At 36.8% G+C, this 17,545-nt stretch overlaps 1 protein-coding gene across 4 annotated transcripts in view; it reads right to left on the reverse strand.

Annotated features, from left to right (window-relative positions):
* CAPRIN2 (caprin family member 2) overlaps positions 1–17,545 on the reverse strand; it is a 43,329-nt gene that overhangs the window by 14,072 nt on the left and 11,712 nt on the right. For all 4 annotated transcript variants that reach the window (XM_007452174.1, XM_007452173.1, XM_007452172.1 and 1 more), the window contains exons 4-11: positions 12,255–12,493; positions 10,922–11,004; positions 8,728–8,895; positions 7,732–7,775; positions 6,147–6,824; positions 3,553–3,675; positions 1,688–1,769; positions 595–650 (exon numbers count right to left, since the gene is read on the reverse strand). In XM_007452174.1, the coding sequence (XP_007452236.1) occupies positions 595–650; positions 1,688–1,769; positions 3,553–3,675; positions 6,147–6,824; positions 7,732–7,775; positions 8,728–8,895; positions 10,922–11,004; positions 12,255–12,493 (1,473 nt within the window). The remainder of the gene's footprint in view (positions 1–594; positions 651–1,687; positions 1,770–3,552; positions 3,676–6,146; positions 6,825–7,731; positions 7,776–8,727; positions 8,896–10,921; positions 11,005–12,254; positions 12,494–17,545) is intronic.

A 17,545-nucleotide genomic window follows, 5' to 3' on the forward strand; every position in this document is an offset into this window, starting at 1 on the left:
AAAGCAGTTGTGTCTAGAAAATTGCCATAAGGTTTTCAGAGGGATCCAGAGAAAAAAAAATTTTTTTAAAGTAATGACCAGAAAACTAGCAAATCTTGAACTTACTATTGATGGAAATGCAATGTGGCATTTACAGATCTCAATGATCTGGTCCCTTTATAACTCTAAGTGTGTTCTGTGAAAATTAGTTCATCAGAATGTTAGATATACATAGGCGGGTGGGACTGGCTAACCATGAGTTAAGCAAAATTAGTTTCTTTCTTTATACCCTTTACTCTGCCAATATACTAAGTGACTTAGGTAGCTCAACAGCAAAGTAAGATTCCCAAAGTACCTCCGAATTCTTCAGGCTTACTCTTTCCTTACTAACATCAGCTAACCTCCTCTATTATAACAGATGACTTCCCCATGTTTATTAGGGAATCTTTTGAGAACCAGCTGTACTTAATCTAAAAAACTCGATCTCCTTAGAACATTTTCAATAATTTCGTTAGGTATATTAGAATCAGCGAGTCTGATCATTCTTGCCAAAGCAAGAGTTTTCTCCCTGAATAGCAAAGAAGAGTAAATGAAAGATCAGTCTGGAAAAGTTACCTGTAATGGCTCTTGAAGAAAATCACTTTGATTGGATAGATTTTGTTCTGTAGATGCTGCAGAGAGTGAAATCAACAGTAAACTACTGAGGGAGGAGAAAAGTTTACGCATACCAACTGGGTGGAAACTAAAGTTTATACTTCATAAAACAAAGCAGTATCTGGCAGAACTAGTCTCAAGTCCTTTCTATTGTAGTAGAACTCTAAAAAGAGTCAAAGAGGATTACAGAAAAAAAGGATACTAGTTCCATCAATGGACAAAAGCAGCATTTCAAGGCTTCCAAAAGAAAAGAACTATGACTTTTAAAAAACTGGTAATTGTAATCTGGATGATAAAACCTGAGCTATCATGAGCAGTACTTAGCTGATACACTTTAAGTTACAAGTGCAGGGGTCATCTGGCTCTTCAGTTTTCTTTTCTCTTTGATCATGTAAATTAAATATACTTTTCAATGACATAGTTTCAGTTTGGTTTCTTATTAATCTCTATCACTTTTCTTAAGTACTCTCTCTTCCTTCTCCTTACCCTACCCAGGAGTTACTGGACCAGTCTTCTGGTTGGTGTCTACTGCTCACTGCAGCTGAACTATGGCTTTGATTATGTCATTCCACCTCTGAGATAAACTAGTGTAGAACAAAAAGCCTAAAGTCTGAAGCATCAGACCACATTGAGATCTGGGCTGCATCATTAGTTACTGTGTTAACCTGTGCACTAAATACCACTGATGTAATTTCACTCATAGTTAGGATCCAAAAGCCTCCACACTAGACATACAGAGTTGAAAGAAGTCAAGCAGGTTCTAGTCAGAATTCACTCCAAGAAGAATATAAAAAGTAGCAAAGACAACTAATATTGTGTACTTCCATTCACCTATCTGGAGACCTTCTCTAAAATGCAAACAGGTCAGTTAAGTACACTAACATCCTCATGGTAATTTACCCGTATGTAACTCTGATAACATATGTACACATTTAGAAAAAATTAACACACAGACATAGTTTAACCTTAAGATAATCTAGAGTAAAATTATATGTAAAAGAAGTAATTGGAAAAACAGCCGTAGGTCTAACAAGTCTTAAGAATGAGGACATACCTACTGGGCTACCTGGAGTAGCTGAAGGCGGCTGTGATGATGCAATTGCACTTGGAGGTTTGTCAAAATCCAGAATAGATTCCTAAAGACAAGAGTTTAAATAATAAGTGAAAACAAAGATTATCATTTGTTGGTAAAGCCATTACCATTAAATTATTTATGATGTCAACTGCTTATGAGCTACAGGAATCTAGCTAATAACCATCTCAAGATGTTAATAACTTAGTCTTTATAGGAGAAGAAACTGAGAATTAAAAACGAAATCTAAAGTAACTGTCAAACCTTAAAACTGTGTCAGGGGCTTCCCTGGTCGTGCAGTCATTAGGAATCTGCCAGCCAACACAGGGGACATGGGTTCAAGCCCTGGTCCAGGAAGATCCCACATGCTATGGAGCAACTAAGCCCGTGCACCACAACTACTGAGCCTGTGTTCTAGAGCCCGTGAGCCACAACTACTGAGCCCACATGCTGCAACTACTGAAGCCCACGTGCCTAGAGCCCATGCTCCGCCACAAGAGAAGCCACCACAATGAGAAGCCCATGCACCGCAACGAAGAGTAGCCCCCACTTGCCACAACTAGAGAAAGCCCACACGCAGCAACGAAGACCCAACACAGCCAAAAATAAATTAATTAATTAATTAAAAGGAAAAAAAAAGACTGTGTCAGGACTTCCCTGGTGGCGCAGTGGTTAAGAATCCACCTGCCAATGCAGGGGACACAGGTTCAAGCCCTGGTCTGGGAAGATCCCACATGCCACGGAACAACTAAGCCCGTACAACTACTGAACCTGTGCTCTAGAGCCTGCGAGCCACAACTACTTAGCCCACATGCTGCAACTACTGAAGCCTGACTGCCTAGAGCCCGAGCTCCACAGCAAGAGAAGCCACTGCAATGAGAACCCTGTGCACCACAACAAAGAGTAGCCCCTGCTCGCCACAACTAGAAAGCCCATGTGCAGCAACAAAGACTCAATGCAGCCAAAAATTAATTAAAAAAAAAAGACTGTGTCAAGTGTTAAAACTCTAATAGTAATTCTAAGGCCAAATTAGGAAAAGAAAACTCCTGACTTGAAGTCTTAAACGTTAATCCTAGCGTAGACTGAGCCCTCGTTTTTATTATAACCAATGAGAGGGTCTAATTATTTTATCTCAACCACTAAACTAACTCATGCTCTTAGAGACTTTCATGACAAGAAGGCATTCTCTTCTCCCATCTGCCTATCCTGGTTATCCTAAAAATATTTCCAATGTTTTGAGTACTTAACCTATACACTTACAGTGATTGTTTTAGGTCTTTTATTTATCAAATAATCTGAAGAGGTATGCAATTCCCTCACTTTACAAATAAGCAGAAGGTTGGAGGTTAAATAACTTGCCACAGATTACACAACTGGTAACTGGTAGAAGTGGATTTAAATGCAGGTCTAATTCCAAAGCTCAAAATCTTTTTACTACACAAAAATCTCTTATTTGCCTACTTCATCCCTCAGTAATACCATACTATTCTGAAATTCTGTAAGAGTCTGTATGACACAATTTAGCATGTGTCATAATGAATGTCTTATGATTATCTACACACAACAGCAGCAATATCATTTGAGCATTTTAAGCTTCTTACATGTTTAATTCATTTTATTACTCACAACAAACAGGAGTAGGAACTATTATCATTTTTTCAAAAAGAAATTGAGGCAGAGAGTTAAGTAACTTGCCTAATTCTCAGAGCTAGGAAGTGGCAGAACTGAGATTTGTACTCATTCTGGACACCAGAATCTATGCTCTTAACAACTTCATTTAATGCTTCAGATCAGAAGCTAGCAGTCCCATGACTATCATTTAAGATTCACTTAATAATGACTCATACTTGCATAAAGTTACAAGTTCCTTGAATCTGGGTCATCAGATCCTGCAGTTTTTCTTTCCTCAATACTGGATCCTTTGGAAGGGTAGAGGAAGAACCTACAGGCTGATGCATAGGCTTAGGCACCTATAAGATAAACCCATAATGTATAAGAGTGAAATTCCAATTCAAAAGCCTAATTCAGGAAACTAAGCTTATCACTACATCTTAATGTAATCAAAACACATAGCAGTGCTCATTTATAGATTTATCTCAGGTAAAGAATTTCCACATAAATGCATTTTCTAAGTAATTTAAGCAAACTTTTCATGTTTCCTCCTTCAGAACAACTTTAATGGGAAATGTTTCTAAACATCATCTTTTTAAAGGGAAGGCCCAGAGCAACAGAACTTCCTTGATAGAAGTTCTCTCATTATGGACATCAGTTACCCTGTGTCCTCTATGATAAGATGCCACTGACTATAATATAAAACACATCAATGATTTTTTCCCCAGGGAAAAAAATTACTACTACCACATTAAATATACATCCCATTTTTAACACATATCTGATTTCAGAAACAGTAAGATGTAAAAACATATACATCCTAGAGTTGAGGAAATATACTATTATATTCTGTTATACAGTAGGTATACTTTGGGGGGGAGGGGGCTACTGATGTTTAGAAGGTGGTTCGCCCTCCTGCTAAATTTCTTAAGATTGCTGAATACCCTGAAACAGACCTCATGTTTATGGTTATTTCTTACAGGTATCAGCAAGCCTGTCCCTACCAGCTCCTCTTCTCCTTCTAATTCACTGGGGAGTCACACAGCTAAGCTTGTCAACAGTGTCATAAAATAACTGTTAACAGACCCTAAGGGAATATATGAAACGCTCTTTTAGGAGAAAAGTATGAACTTTAGTGATTTATTTCATGTTACCTAGTCTTTTGGCTTTGAACTCTATTTTGCCCTTGACAGTACTTGGTCATGTTCCAAACAGCTGAGATTTCAATACAGATAGAGGCAAATACTCTACTATACAGAGAAGCGTCCTCTCAGTCACTGAGAGACCCTGTAACTTCAATATAATGATGTCTGTGCCATAAAGCACATTAAATGAGTTTTGACCTTTCCAATTAAACACCCTTAATTTTAAATACTATTCAGCAAACAGCATGGTACCAATATTCTGGTACGGTAAAGGTTCAGCACTGCTATACCTAGTGGAATTTTTAATTGCGGTTTTTTAAACAGCTTTATTGAGGTATTAAATTGGGTTTTTAGGTATAAATCTCTCAAAATAGTTGCTACATTACAATTACTGTCATATGATATCTAGTTAATGAAAAAGGCTACCAATCTTCTGCAGGGTCAGGAAGAAGCTAAAATTATATTACCACTTAAAGAGGAAGAAAGGAAAATGAAAGGAGACAAATAATTCTAAACTTCTCTTCTCATAAGGTAGAATTGAGGCGGGGGTAATTTATAAAATGCAATGCTTTGAATTCCCTAAGCGAATTGTTTTTCTCCCCCCACCTTTTTTAACTGAAGTATAGTTGATTTACAATATCGTGTTAATTTCAGGTGTACATCATGGTGATTGAGTTTTATGTGTGTGTGTGTGTGTATTCTTTTTCAGAGTCTTTTCCCTTATAGGTTATTATAAAATATTTATTACAGTTCCCTGTGCAATAAAGTAGGTCCTTAGCAAAATGTTTTTCAAACTGTTAGAGGACCAAAGATTTCCGGGCAGGCCTTTGGCTAAAATGGCGTGGAAGTACAGGAACACTACTAGATGTATATGGAGAACACTGGGAGGGTAGCAAGTTCACCTTTCTTAGCAAACAAGGTGGTAACAAGTCTTCAACAAGTCTGCAATGAAACGGTGGTAAATAACTTACACTTTAATAAAAGACAACACTAACTAGCATCGTATCCAAGATTATTCATTATAAGGCTTCTTATCTTACTGACATGGGTTATTTATCATTAGCAGAATGAGGCCTTATATTTGAACTAAATCTCATACTCCAAAACCTAATTACAGAATATTTAATGCCTATACTTTTCATCTGCAGAAAATTCTTTTGAAACAGAAATAGATAACTAATTCAGATCCTTCCCCAACTACTGCTTCTTCTGAAACAGGACATGAAAGATTCCTGTTTCTTCTCCTGACCATCTGTACCTTCTTCAAAGAGGACAGGCTAATTTGAGTGACTATAAATGAAAGAGAAGGAAGAGAATACAGAAAAATGTAACTTCTGTCAGAAAAAGGTCTCCTGCCTTTTGACATGCATTTACGTTTCTCACTTCTTCAACATTATGGTCTCTTCTGAACTATCCACTATTTTGATGTTATATCATGTCATTAAAATTTGAGCATTAAAACAATATTTTCTAATTGTGGAAATTTCACTTCAGGTTAGGCGCAAATGACAGATTAAATCTGCTTCCAATTTTCTATGCATTAAAGAGCTAAGTGAAATACTTAATACATTAATTAAACATGGATTTTACCCATCTTTTCCTAAAGAGAACTTTTAAATTATCACTACCACAAATCTCTATTTATGCCTACATTGATAGGAACAAACTGATACAAATCAACTCACATCTTTGGGTTCTGTATTAAACTTCCTGGGTAGCAGCTGGTCATTTGGTATGAGGCTTGCTGTAGCTACCCCCCAGGACTTTGGAGAAATCTGTGATTGTGGTGTTAAAGGGTGTTTTTGACTCTCAACATTGTTTTCCCAGGATTTTGGAGTCTCTGGCGGTCTTGAATCCTGTTCTTCACACGTGGGAGCGGTCCATGACTTGGTGATGTCCTGTTCACTCTGCACAGAAGGTGTCCAAGACTTTGGAGTTTGCTTCTTTGGATCCTGTTCTTTCTGCAGCTGAACTGGCCAAGGCTTTGGTGTCTCCTGCTTCTTCTGTTCCTCTTGAATGTATCCCACTTTGGATTTAAGAGCTTCTTGCTTCCACTGGCTAGGAGGTGCCTTGGTTTTCGAGACATCCTGCTTCTTCTGCTCTTCCTGCAAAGTGGACCTGAGTTTTGGAATCTCTTGTTTCCTCTGTTCTAAGGAAACTGCAGGCTTTGATACCTCCTGATGCTTCACGGAAGACTCCCAGGACTTGAAGGATTCCTGTTTCTTCTCCTGACCATCTGGTTCGGTAAGCACATCCCAACATTTGGGGAGATTTGGTTTTCTAGCATAATCTGCTTCCCAAGATTGCTCTTCATCTTGTTTACTTGAATAATCTACTTCTGTCATGTAGCGTCTGTTAAGAAACTAAACCACAGGGAGAATGTGCTCAAGTCACAGTCTGTAGAAGACCTTGAAGGGAATACTGAACTCCTATGTCCACTGGTCTGAGCCACTGTGCTAACAGGAAACTTCTGACCTTATCCTACTTGAAAAGAGTATTCTACTTTTATGTCCATTCCTTTCCCCTCAATTAACAGAAAGACAAACTTCGAAAGTATACTTCAAAAGTAGCAACCTATATATATTTGATTCACCTACGACTGGTAAGCAGTGCACACCGTGGTGCCACATTTGCTTGACTCAGGCTCTTTTACCAAGGTTACTCTGCTTCTGCCAGGCTTAGGACCACCTGACTCCCTTCAAGTTAAGGCAGAGGGTAGTTCAACTACACAAAGTCCTACTCTTTACACTGAAGCCTTATGTTTCCTGAATTACCAGCCTTTTCTTTATTCCCATTATATATCAATCATACTATGATTTTGCTTCTTCCATTCTTTTCGGCTTCCATGAATTCCGATGTCACTCCAGAAAGAGAACAAATGCCCTCTTCTATTACCAATATGAGTAAATTCTGGAAAGAGCAAAATCCCACCCATCTTCAAATTCCAATACAGGGACCAAAACCACCACCACCACCAGCTAACACTTGAGCCATTCTGCGTGCCAAGCCAAATTGAAGTAATTCAGATTTAACTCCTTCAAACCTCACAATAACCATATGAGGCAGGCATTGTTATTATTCCCATTTTATGTAGGAGGATAACAGACACAGCTGGGCTATATAACTTGCCCAAAGTCATTAAGCTAATAAGCTGCAGAGCCAGGATTCAAGCTTAAGCAGTCTAGCTCCAAAGCCTCAGCTCCTAACCACAACAATATACAAAAGTCTCAAAAAATACAATTGACTGAAAATTACCTTTCGGTACCTTACCTCTTGTGGTTGTATCTCTGGCTGTGCAAGTTCCATAAGAGACTCTGAGAAGATAAAAGGAATATTAAATAAGTACTAGGTAAAACTACAAGTTTTTACACTGATTAAACTGTAATTCATTCTAGCAACAAATTTCAGAATAGTAACAGAAAAAGGATAGTGCAATTAAGTACATTCAGGGCAGGAGTAATTCTCACTATTGGGTGCTGGTCAAAAGCATGTGGTCTGAGGCTAGTTGAAGCTAGTAGCTCTGCTTATATAAGACACTTTTCTGAAGTCAGGTTGTAGTTAAAAACTGATTTCTGATTGAAAATAGGACTATCTCCTCTTACCCACAAACACAGCTTCTTTCAAGTTGGATTTATAGCTCTGGTGCCATGGGGTAAACGAGAAATACTCGAATCTTGCTAGTGGCTACCAAAAGGCTGCTTGGACTACCTCCTTAGAAGTAATATTTCTTAAATAAATCCAGCCTCAACAATAAATAGCCAAGGTGCCATTTACTCAAAGTATTTCTTCTCCAGGAAAAGTGGCATTTTGAAAAACATTATTTCTTTTACTGATTTTGGCAATTTTTTTCCTAAATCAATATGTTAAACTTAGATTATTTACATTCTTGTTCTATACAGTATTGGAATGTACTACAACTCACATTTTAAACAATGGTTTTAAATGGAATGATCCTAATAGTTTAACAAAGAGTTAAACTTTAATAGTTTAACAAAGAATTCAAATTCCATAAATGCCTCATTTTAACAGTGTACTCTCTTGTAACAAAATATAACCTATTGTTTCTATTAAGGTTGACTCTGCAAATCATGGTAGTAAAGCCTAGAGATGTGTCCTAAACCTAGGCTTACCCTGGGGCAAGTAAAGGTTTCCATGCATGTAGAAAGTAAAATTAAAATAAAGTAATCATTTTACAATGATTTGACTCATTTTGGTTAAGTGTTAAAAATGCAACCACTATAAAGAATTTCAGAGATCACAACAAACCTGACTCTTTGACAGATTCAGTCTTCGATAATTGTTTTTTCTTCTCTGATTTTATTAGCATGTCTTCCTCCAATGATACCTCTTTTTCCTTAGCATTTTTTGGAACTGGGATACTTTCAAAATAGCCTGAGTTCAACAATTTAGATAGTAGATCCTTCATGTGTTTGTCTAAGAAAGAGTGATTAAGACATAGTTATCACATAGCCTAATAGTTCATAGAAAATTATTTGGAATAGAAATCCTAATATAATTTTATCCTAGTTGTAGTATGTCATTGTAACAGTCTACACTGAGGGTATTCAAAGAACTGGTCATACCATGAAAAGGAAATATGCAGTCCATCGTTACGTCATGCTGAATCAATATAATTTTTAAAAATCAGAATCCCAAAGTTTAGCAAGTCACTTAAGTTTCCCTGGGCCTCCATTTCCACCATTTGAAAAATGGCTAAAATTCAGAGACTCCAATCAAGGACTTTATCTAGTATGTTATAAAAGCACACATCTATTCCCTGAGCTGGGAGAAAAGTGATTTCTCCCATCTGCCCCCAAGACATCACAAAAAGGAATTACTCTACCTTCCCCAAGTAATTAGGCTTTAAGAGAAATAAACAACACAGTTCCTCAAACATAAACTTTAGAAAAACCTATTTTGGACAACCTCTAAGAATTTTTAAAGTATAAAATTCCATGATTAAGATTTTACTCTTTAGTTATGCTATATTTCACTCCTAGCACATCACCATTTGATGATCAAGAAAAATCTTAAAATGATGTTATTAAAGTCACTGTACCATAAATAGGTCTAAAGTCTATTTTATTTTTAATATCTACTAAAAACATAATTCCCAAATTAAGCAGAGTTCTCATACCTGATTTGGGTCTACTATTCCTTTCACAGGAATACTATGACACACAGATGACCTTTTTTTTTTAAGTCAAATTTGAAGTATAATTTACAAAATTCACATTTTAAGTGTACAGTTTTAACAGATGTTAACAGTCATGTTACTTCCACCATAACCATGATACAGAACATTTTAAACAACTCAAAAGTTCCCTTATGCCCCTTTTATAATCAGTCTACTCCCTGGCAACCACTGACCTGCTATCGTTCTAGTTATGTCTTTTCTAGAATTTCATATAAATGGAATCATACAATATGTTCTCATTTTGTGCCTGGCTTCTTTCACTCAGCATAATTATTTTGAGATTCATACATGCTGTTGCAGTATCAATAGTTCATTCCTTTTTTCACTGCTGAGTAGATTCCATTCCATGAATATATCACATTTTGTTTATTAATTATCAGTTGGTGTACATCCGGGCTGTGTTCAATTTGGGACTATTATGATAAGCTGGTATGAACATTCATGTACAAGTACTCATGTGAATGTATGTTTTCAATTCTCTCCGGTACTAGAAGTGTAACTGCTTGGTTATATAGTAAGTGCATGCTTAATTTTATAAGAAACTAACAAACTAGTTTCCAAAGTTTTTGTATCATTTTGCATTCTAGCCAAGCAATAAATTTCTGTGGTTTAAACTTGAACGGACTTAGAAATTGAGATAGTTATTCATACTTAAATATTTTTTAAAAGGAAGCAATCACTAGTAACAAAAATGTTTACCAGCTTCCAATGAGTTTTCATTATCCTAAACTAGTACACAAAACTGTGTACTTCATGTCCAAACATTGGTACTTGGTCATTTGGCCAAAGCCTATCTAGGAAGCCAAAAGGACTCTTTCTCTCCAGATCATTTCCAGACCAATAGACAACAATGTTTCAATAGACTATGTAGCCAGATCATTCTTATTTTCTTAAGCAGGTCTGATAGATAAGCCTTAATATTAACAATATGTGGATTTAAGATTTGTAAATAGAACAGGTACTACCACGCACAATAGAGAACTGAACCCCAAAATGCTCAAGCACTAGTCCCTAGCTCTTGTTCCCAAATCACAGTGACTCGTCACCTCAAAAATCTCCCTAGGCTCCATTATTAGCAAGTACAATTATACAATAGCTGCTTTTAACAGAACTAAACAAAGATATCATTCTGCCGATGAATCTAGTATTGTCAGACATGTAAGTTCTGATGGACCGACACAGTTTTGGCCCTCAATATCATACTAAACTCCTAGATATAAAGTTTAGTATTTACTGCATAAGTCCAGAGTAGAGAAAACTCACATGTCGTTCCTACCACTGCTTTCTCACTACCTTCCAAAAGGTCCCAAAAGTACAAGGATGACTGCTCCATCTGGTCTTCAACACTGACAAGGAAAAGCAGCAGCAGAACAAAGTGGCTTTAGAGGCACATATATTTACATATGGAGCAGTACAATTTATACAATATAACCCATCAACAATTAAGACATTCAATGTTAATTTTGTGTTTTTTTACTCTTTGGAAATGAAAAATTGAAATTTTATAAAAGATGACTAAACACCCATTTATGGATTTCAAATGTTAAGCATTTTTCCTTAAAACAACTAAAATAAAGATTTTACCAAATACAGCTATTAAGGAATAGACCAAAAAGAGTTTAAAGCAATCAGTGTGGTATCCTTCATTATCAAGTATATGCCCTAGATAAAAAAAAAAAAAAACAGTGGAATGGAAATATTAAGAGCTGCATTTGTCTTTAAAGAGAGCAGCTCATTTTTCAAATTGTTTCACTTACATTTCACATTTTAAAGTAAGCCACATTCCTTGGACCTACCAAAGTGAAGCAAGAGAAGGAAACATCCAAATAGGTACTGATGACGGAACAGACTATTGGGATGGGAATAAATATATATATATGGCTATATATAAGTAATTAAGAGTTTTATCAGGTTTCTTCCTGCACTGATAGGGCTAATTTCTAAAGCAGCTGAAATCTAACTGCTTTTGCATGGCTAACAGACACAGCATTGAAACAACCTGTATCTAACAAACCAAAAGCATAGAGCTTCTGCTCATTAGCTGATTTACTCCATCTAAGCAAAAACAGTAAATAGATACTGTAGGAGAAAAAAATTGGGTTGCCTCAATTTGCTGGTTTTATATTTTAAATTATCAGATTTGTTTCTCAGTATTTACTCACAGCCTAAGAAGAACACTCGATAATTCTTTGACAGTTTAGTGATACTAATCAAGTTAAATTTTATTCACCTCCACTTAAGTACAGCAGTAGTAAGGAGGCAAAGACTCTCAGGTAACACAACAGCCTGATATAATGACAAAAAAATTTTAAGAATATACATAATTAGTATTATGGTTAACACCTATATAAGGTTAAAACTTGATAATACATTTTAAAAATCAGTGTTACAATAAAGAAGCAGGTTAATGATATCATTCAAATTCACTTTTTTAGTAGACAGGCTATCAACCTCGTGAGAGTCTGGGCAGGCCAACGTTTCCAAAGCTGAATATATATGTATACACATACACACATACATATACATATATACATGCTGAAAAACTAGACTAAAATGTTATGTGTCCTGTTTCAGGAAAATATTTTCATTAACTTACCTCAGACTTTCATTTCTTTCAGGACAGGTCAATTTTGAAAATTTAATGAGGTAGTCAAGTTCTTTTAAAGGCAAATACACTGCACCATTCAAGCCCCCTTTGAAGTCTTTCTGTACATGTTCCTGCATCAAGTTCTGTAATACATACTGAACTTGAAGTATAGTGCGAAGCTTTTTCTTCTCAGCCTCAAGTTTTAGCATGTGCTCCCTTCTCTGGGCTTTCTTCTGCGCTTTAAGCAGCTGTTAAAACAAACGCTAATTAAGGCTGACAACTCTCCACAACCCATACTAGCAATCCATTCGTCTACAAAAGTCCAATCCCAAAGAGTTGAGATTAGATGATAAATCTCAAATATATAACACTGACTGTGAAACTGACAAGGTCATTTAACCGCCTGCTTGCTTTCTGAGCTAAAGAAGTCACTGAGTACTTGGCTGGTTTGTCTCAGCTATAACCAAAGCTAAAGAAGTCCAAATATGTGACTCCCAACCCCAGGCTGAACCTAGTACCTCTACTATCACCATGATGAGAAGGAAAGTACCTATCGTTAATGTCCAAATTAATCACAAGGTTTTACCTTTCCATATTACGTATACCAAGCCTTTTTAGGCTAAATATTTTAAGAAAATGCTTCAGTTTAGTTTGGGTTTCTTTTTAAATGTTATGTTCCAGGGGAAGAGTATTTAAAATGGTTGATTTTCAACCAACCAAAGAAGACTGCTTAAAGCATAAGGAACTGAAAACCAAACAGAAATAAAATGTCTTACAAATGTAATGCCAAAAAAACAGCCACAGCAAACAGGGGTTTTTTTAAGCAAAATTGAGAGATTTTCATAATAGTTTGTCATGGAAACACACATGGAAAATTAGTGGAATGTAAATTTTCCCTCAAATGAGTGTGTGTGTGTTTATGTGTGTGCAGACTGAGCAGCTCCGAGTCTACTCTAAAGCTTACAACCGTAATACCCTAAAGTCTGATATAATATGTGGGTCCCAAAAGTGGCTTCTCATTTATAAAATACCAATAACAAAAAGTACCATCTATTTCCACTGAGAAACCCAAAAGGTCTTTTCTCCCCATAGGTGTTTTTCTGTTTGTAATGTTTCCAACATACTGGATATTTTCCAAGGTATGAAAATTAAGATAACAACAAAAAAAAAACTTTTAGATTTTTCCTATAGATGAGTTAAAGTACTTTGATTCAACATCAACATTTAAAACTCTACAAAAGAGACATTCATAAATCCTAATCAAGATGGGGCTTAAAAAAAAAAAACCTCAGAAAAAAGATTCATTATGGCATTATTAATTCCTTTCTACAGGGTATGAAAGCAACTTAATAAATATGACTTGTGCTACTACCAGGGACAAGAGACAGTGGCTGAAGATAAAATTTTAAGAGTGAGAAATGGACTGGTTGGGGGTTACATGGGCAAGGGTATTTTCTTCAGGACGGCAAAGGCTCAGAAAAGCTTTTTCCAAGACCTTATTATGGACTTACACCAATAACACTTACCAAACTCAGCTTCTGCTTGAGAGGAGGAAAGACGATAGAGGTGGCAATTCTAGCTCTCCAAGACAGTGGGATTCCCTTGGACACAGATTCATGATGGTATAAGAAAAGGCAATTGGTGCTGAGGACATCTTCAGGACTATATCACATGATTACCTCAGATCTCTCTTTGGCCACCTCCCAGGGTTGGATTACGTGTTCTTATGGTCTCAGGTCATCCTGAACTTCCCCTATCAAAGTATCTATTACATGAAATGCTTATCTTTTTCTTTAGCTGCATTCCCCCTTATGCTTCAGCTCCATGATGGCAGGGACTATACCTCTGTTGTTCACCAGCATATCACTAGTACCCAGCACAGAGTCTGACACATGACAGGACCTCAAATATTTATCGATTCTATCAGGTATCAAGTAAGAAACATGCTGTCTCCTAGGTCATAATCAGATGTCTTTTCTCCCCATAGGTGTTTTTCCTATGTCAGTCAGAAAACCACTGACAGCAGCCTATTCTTATTTATGTGGAAACTAAGAAATTAGGTTACTTCTCTTCTTTCAGTTGAAAACTGATTTAGAAAGAAGATATGAAGTAAACTGCTGTCAACCAATAGCACCGAACCATAAAATTTATTTTCTGAACCATGACTTAGAATGATAAATCCCCAAAGGACAAAGCTCATATCGTGAAGATAAAGAGACATGTGGTGGGCTAAAGGCTTCCAACTTTAGTTTGAAGGGAAAGAAGAAAATGTTACACAAACTGCAAAACAGGCTACCACAGAAGAGGTCTGATGAAGAGTTTAGTTAAAAAAAAAACCCCAAACTCCTAGGCTGGAAGGTACTTCACTATAAAAATAGTGAACCTTGGACTTCCCTGGTGATGCAGTGGTTAAGAATCCGCCTGCCAATGCAGGGGACATGGGTACCAACCCTGGTCCAGGAAGATCCCATATGCCACAGAGCAACTAAGCCCGCGCACCACAACTACTGAACCTCTGCTCTATAGCCCACACGCCACAACTACTGAAGCCTAGGCACCTACAGCCCATGCTCTGCCACAAAAGAAGCCACAATGAGTAGCCCCCACTCGCCGCAACTAGAGAAAGCCCATGCACAGCAATGAAGACCCAACGCAGCCAAAAATAAATTAATTAATTTTTTTTAAAAAAGTGAACCTCCATAGGTGCCTGGCACATAGATGGTGTTTAAAAAAAGATTTAAATCTAAATACTTGCAAATGAAGCAACTGACAAAGGATTAATCTCCAAAATTTACAAGCAGCTCATGCAGCTCAATAACAAATAAACAAACAACCCAATCCAAAAATGGGCAGAAGACCTAAACAGACATTTCTCCAAAGAAGATATACAGACTGCCAACAAACACATGAAAGAATGCTCAACTTCATTAATCATTAGAGAAATGCAAATCAAAACTACAATGAGATATCATCTCCCACCAGTCAGAATGGCCATCATCAAAAAATCTACAAACAATAAATGCTGGAGAGGGTGTGGAGAAAAGGGAACACTCTTGCACTGTTGGTGGGAATGTAAATTGATACAGCCACTGTGGAGAACAGTATGGAGGTTCCTTAAAAAACTACAAATAGAACTACCATATGACCCAGCAATCCCACTACTGGGCATATACCCTGAGAAAACCAGAATTCAAAAAGAGTCATGTACCAAAATGTTCATTGCAGCTCTATTTACAATAGCCAGGACATGGAAACAACCTAAGTGTCCATCATTGGATGAATGGATAAAGAAGATGTGGCACATATATACAATGGAATATTACTCAGCCATAAAAAGAAACAAAATTAAGCTATTTGCAATGAAATGGATAGACCCAGAGTCTGTCATACAGGGTGAAGTAAGTCAGAAACAGAAAGACAAATACCGTATGCTAACACATATATATGGAATTTAAAAAAAAAACTGTCATGAAGAACCTAGGGGTAAGACAGGAATAAAGACACAGACCTACTAGAGAATGGACTTGAGGATATGGGGAGGGGGAAGGGTAAGCTGTGACAAAGCAAGAGAGTGGCATGGACATATATACACTACCAAACGTAAAATAGATAGCTAGTGGGAAGCAGCCGCATAGCACAGGGAGATCAGCTCGGTGCTCTGTGACCGCCTAGAGGGGTGGGATAGGGAGGGTGGGAGGGAGGGAGACGCAAGAGGGAAGAGATATGGGAACATATGTATATGTATAACTGATTCACTTTGTTATAAAGCAGAAACTAACACACCATTGTAAAACAATTATACTCCAATAAAGATGTAAAAAATAAATAAATAAAAAATAAAGAGAACATCATACATTGGGGAAAAAAACACCTGAGTGGAAAATGAAAATGTGATAGGGTAACTCAGAAAAGAGAGTTAACAGAAATTTTTAAGTATTATAAAAATATACTTCAAACCTCCAACCAGAAGGCAGATACAAAAGAGCTTTTTTTTAGCACAATGGACCAAAACTAAATAAACAACATATGGGGGGTGGGGGGACGGGGAATCAATCACACGAGAAAAAAAATGACTTAGAAGTATTGTATCTAGAATAGCCTAAGGCTTCCCTGGTGGCGCAGTGGTTGAGAGTCTGCCTGCCAATGCAGGGGACACGGGTTCGTGCCCTGGTCCGGGAAGATCCCACATGCCGTGGAGCGGCTGGGCCCATGAGCCATGGCCGCTGAGCCTGCGCGTACGGAGCCTGTGCTCCGCGACGGGAGAGGCTACAACGGTGAGAGGCCCGTGTACCGCAAAAAAAAAAATAAATAAATAAATAAATAATAATAAAATAAAATAGCCCAGAAGTATTTAACAACTGTGAAACTAACAGAAAGTATCATAATTAAGTGATGAATAAGTAAACACGAGTTAAAGTGTGCTATGGATAACAAAGCTAATATCATCTTAGACTTGCATTAACAGAATTATCCAGAAAACAGAAGGAAGTTTCTCTATACTACACTATTTTAGGTTTCACAATACCTTTTAAAAGTTAATTAAGTCAGACATCCAGAAGAGAGCAACTCAGAACTATATTTTACAAGGATTAAGATGGTAGCTGTCTTCAGCTTCAGAATGATATTTTGGGGTTTTTATTTTTTTATTTGTTCTTTTTTGATGCCACAGGAATGGAGAAGAGAATTTTAATTCGCCAAACAAGAAAATATCCCAAAAGTAGAAAAGACTATCTTATGAGGTATGCTCCCCATCTCAGAAATGAATTTACCAAATTATTTCCTCAATTGGTAGAACATGATCTTTAAAGGGCCATCTAACACTAAGATTCTAAAACAATGAAGAATACTTCATTAATGAATGCTTAAAACTTCACTATTAATTACTGATTAACTCTGTGGAAGAGAAAAGTTTGAGTTGCCAACACAGAGCAATTGAAACAAGCAGTGGGACCAGACTTAACGCTATTTAAATTTAAGATGAACCATAAATTTTCCTGGTAATAACTACCACGCTCTCCAGAAGAGTCTACCAATAACGCTAAACTTACAAGCCTATGTAATATAAATTTTCAAGCCTATATTCTAAAATGTCTTTAATAAATGTTATCTGTCAAAATAGTTTTCATTCCCCTTCTCAATGATTTCCATAATTCCACAGTGAAATAATACACATTAGATAACTAACACTTTATTCACAATGCCTCATATTCAGATAACATTTGTGCTGAGACTCTAGAAATCTGAAAACACTAGTTCTTCAGAAACTATACTCCACCCCACCTCCCCCAATATCAGCAGGA

Source organism: Lipotes vexillifer, unplaced genomic scaffold (genome assembly GCF_000442215.2).
Source record: "Lipotes vexillifer unplaced genomic scaffold, Lipotes_vexillifer_v1.1 scaffold1, whole genome shotgun sequence".
NCBI classification, from domain to species: Eukaryota; Metazoa; Chordata; class Mammalia; order Artiodactyla; family Lipotidae; genus Lipotes; species Lipotes vexillifer.